General features: G+C 34.9%; 1 protein-coding gene across 2 annotated transcripts in view; it reads right to left on the bottom strand.

Moving 5' to 3' along the window:
* Positions 1–983: 983 nt before the first annotated feature.
* Positions 984–3891, bottom strand: part of LOC106881221 (monocarboxylate transporter 9) — a 16583-nt gene continuing 13675 nt past the window's right edge. The window contains exons 6-9 of one of the 2 annotated variants that reach the window (XM_014931524.2): positions 3675–3850; positions 2085–2357; positions 1628–1753; positions 984–1141 (exon numbers count right to left, since the gene is read on the bottom strand). In XM_014931524.2, the coding sequence (XP_014787010.1) occupies positions 3731–3850 (120 nt within the window). In that variant the 3' untranslated portion in view covers positions 984–1141; positions 1628–1753; positions 2085–2357; positions 3675–3730. The remainder of the gene's footprint in view (positions 1142–1627; positions 1754–2084; positions 2358–3674; positions 3851–3891) is intronic. The other variant, XM_052975265.1, reaches the window with a different exon arrangement.

The raw sequence follows: 3891 nt of genomic DNA, 5'->3' as shown, positions 1-3891 counted from the left end.
TTATTTCTAAGGTTGTTTCTACAGATATTCAGTAGAAACTATAGATGGGTTACGTGGCTGCTGATGAAGGGGCGACAACTCCAGATATATGGCATATACACTCATTACCCACTTATTTCTCCGATCTCATTGTTTGTTCACATGTGACGTCTCGATATGAAACGTTGTAGCAAAAATCAGTGCTGGCTCTAAGTTCTGTACAATGTATGTAGAAATAACCGTAACAAAACGATGTAGCAAGCGCTGCTGACGCAAGAAAACGTGGTACTGACTTATGAAGCCATTTAGTATATTTCATAGTATATTGTGTTTGCATAACGGAGTACCACCTACCTACAAACCTTTAATGATTCCTCTTTGTATTTATTTGGGGAACCATGCGATAAGCAATCAACCAACCAATCCAAAGGGGAAGAACCGACAATGTCTAAAGGAACGGGGTTCACTCTTGCTGTTTCACGTTGGAATGTAGAAAACAGAAACCATTGTTGTAGCGAATTTCATATTTTGTATGTTTAATATCTATTGACAGAAAAATTCGTAGATGACCCCTAAATTGACATCAAATATTTGTGGAAGGAACGGGGATTATACAAAAGCAATGTTGATGTTTTAAAACATTTTTTTCATGCCATAAAACTGAAAATCTTTTTCAAGGAATGTTTGTTAGCTATTTTTAGCATGTGTAGTGAACACACTGAAACGCTCTCGTTGTAGCAAACATTTTCTTGCTTATATCATTAAAATAACGAACGAATAATATTTATAACGTATATATAAACGTATAACGACATTAGCTATAATATTTTGTTTCAGACAAAACTTACGTCTTAAAAAGAACAGAGTTCGTTTAGAATGTCGTTGGCGGATCATCAGACAGCGACGTTTTGACGACATTTGATCTTCTCAGTGACGAATATGCCTCAGATGGCCCTCGATCTTCTGTAATTAATTTACGAAATGCAAACACTAAACAATAGTAATAAAAACATTTTGGAAACCAGAGTTTACTTCCTCAACCGTTTCTTGCAAAATATATTTCGATAGACAATTATCAAAAATAATATTAAACCAGTCAGTGCGCATGCTCCACCACCATAGTAAACTGCCAGAAATGATTTTGTAGTGTCGAAAATCAGTCCTGAAATTAAAAAAAAAAAAAAACTTCATTTGTTAAATTGTAAATTATTTTATATTTCGTTTACAAAAATTGATGTTACTCTATCTCATCAAATCTTTAAAATATTAATTGGAAAAAGCCTAATTACTCTTTATTTAAACTGTTTATATCTTCTCTGTTAGTTACAATAAGTGAAAAATAATTTAAATTTAAGCATCAAATTTTAAGTTATATTATTTTTAATCTTCTATACCCCTAGCTAACGTTACAGCTGCTTTCGCTTCGAGATACACCGTTACATAACTTATTTACATATTACTCGATACTCCTACATCTATCTTATAAATGTAAACTGACTTGTAATTTACTTCTCAGAAAAAATATTTTCTAATATTCCTCACTCGTTCAGTATGGAAAACATGATCGCCGTCTAAGGCCATATTTTGTCGGTTCGGTTCTATTCTTAATTTACCAAAATGAATTCAATAATAACATTAATGAACTTACCGAAGAGAGGAGGAGCAGCAAAATATGAAATTCCACTGACGAAACTTAGAATGCTGTAATCTTTTGTCGCGTGATCTAAACCCGATATTTCTGTAGTGAGGATAAGTCGGAGGGATACCGAAAAACCTGCAATGAACAAAGAATGTCTCCGTAATAATCACTCGGTTATACTTGCGTCTATTGAATAAGCTGTAGCGTCGTAATGTGACACTCGTATTAATAGCAACACCATCATCATCATCAACAACAACAACTTTATAAGATATTTAACTTTATTTAGAAACTTCTAGGGCTCCTTCACTCATCCGCACGTTCATGTCCCACGTTCATGTCCTACATTCAACTTTCGACATTAACACCGGGTACGAAAAATATTTCCTAGTTGAGTTTCTGTGAGAACTCACTTTTGGTGAATACAATAAATAAAGAATAATAAAAGCCGATCCCTCAAACCTACCATTTGCGAGTCCAAACAGGCAAATCACAGGAGTGATGTATTCGAACTTGTCACAGTGTGGCACCATCGTCACACAAATTGTGATTATCGACATAGACAAGATGTACATCTTGTTGCTACTAATATGAAACAGGTCGACAAACACTCCGAGTATCACATTACCAATGGTTGTTAATAGTCCTAGAAGTGATATCAAAATCGCAGCTTGCTTTTGGCTCATTCCAAACGTCCAAACACACAGAGGTGGAATATATGTGTACGTTGTCATGGCAACTGAAATATAATAAAGAAACATATGTACACACATACACACGTATATATGCACATAGATAAAAGAAAAACAAAACATTAAAAGTACATACATATATATACGCTAATATCGAACAAAGAGAACGAATGCTCAATACACAAGTATAGTTTAGAAATAAATTTGACTGCTTTGTGCAAGTCTTTGAATGCAAAAACATGCATAACCAAAAAATCCAAGAACCAAGGCTTAGACCTGTTTGGGGGCCACTATTGATCCCGAAGGTTACAGATAATTCTTAGTCTAAGACAACTAAATTCGACCCTTACCTTTATGAAAGGAAATAACATTTAGCATGTTATCAGGGAACTCAATTTTTTTTTACTACTTTCTAGCAAAGGGCTCAGTTTACTGCGTCGAGGACCACGTACGATGCAAAACTCAATAGTTGGCTCTCAGTCGGTTATGACTAGTGTTCCAGCAGATCCGATTCACGGAACAGCCAGTTCGTGGAATTAGTGGCTGGGTGCTCCACAGACACGTGTACCCTTGGGGCTAATGCAGTTTCGCACCTCGCTTTGAAAAATGCATTTTTTTAAAAAAAGGTTTTAGATGTCGGAGATTACGAATATGCAAAAAAAAAAAAAAAAAAAACCCACCACCACTCCCCACTCTGAATCAGGAATTTGTGTCCTATAACCGCTTCCAAGACCACCAAGGAAAGCCTTAATGTCTGTCCTATATTCTACACACTTAATCTCAATGACTTGTTCAGTAAAAAGCACAACCTTCTCTAATTCCCTTCTATTTTTTCAAGTGCTTTTCGCTGCTAATGAAGACCTTGTGACGGCTTCATTTGGTGACGCTGCGTTAATTGCGAAGTGTTTCTTCCCTGTTGATAAAGTCGTTGATTTTACAATAAGCTTTAAAAAATGAAAGTAATTCACCAACTCAAGAAACAAATTCTGAGGTTAGGGGGCTGCCAACACATTGAAACACGCGAACATTAAAGCCTAAAAATACCATATATATATATAAAATCTACGAATTTATCGTGTCTCCATGGCATGAAACTATTAATAGTTCATGTTAAATACTGTGTACATTATATGATATTTATTTCTCACTGGATGGAATACGCTTTTGCTGATTGTACCTTAAACGGAACAGTAAGTTATCTATCTATCTATCTATCTATCTATCTATCTATCTATCTATCTATCTATCTATCTATGTCTATATGTGTTTGTTTTCCTTGTGTGCATTATTGGTAGACTTTCATGTCAGTAATTGCGGAACCTCGAAATACAGATATTTTAATTAGCAATGTTGTAGCTACTCACACACCCAAAAAGTGTAGGACATCGTCAGTAACACAAAATTAATATTTCTAAAACGTTCAGCACCAATTACAGTTGAACATAGTTTCCATGATGGAATTTCTGTCGCCTTTCTGGTTCTTTACAATGGACACATCATTAATGAAGTTATTATCTGCTGCTGCTACTGGAAGACTCTCCTAAAATTAACAGAGGTTATTTCAGATTAATTTTATATATA

Source organism: Octopus bimaculoides, chromosome 20 (genome assembly GCF_001194135.2).
Source record: "Octopus bimaculoides isolate UCB-OBI-ISO-001 chromosome 20, ASM119413v2, whole genome shotgun sequence".
Lineage (NCBI taxonomy): Eukaryota > Metazoa > Mollusca > Cephalopoda > Octopoda > Octopodidae > Octopus > Octopus bimaculoides.
Note: the sequence above shows the minus strand (reverse complement) of the source record. Positions and strands in the feature narration are given on the sequence as shown.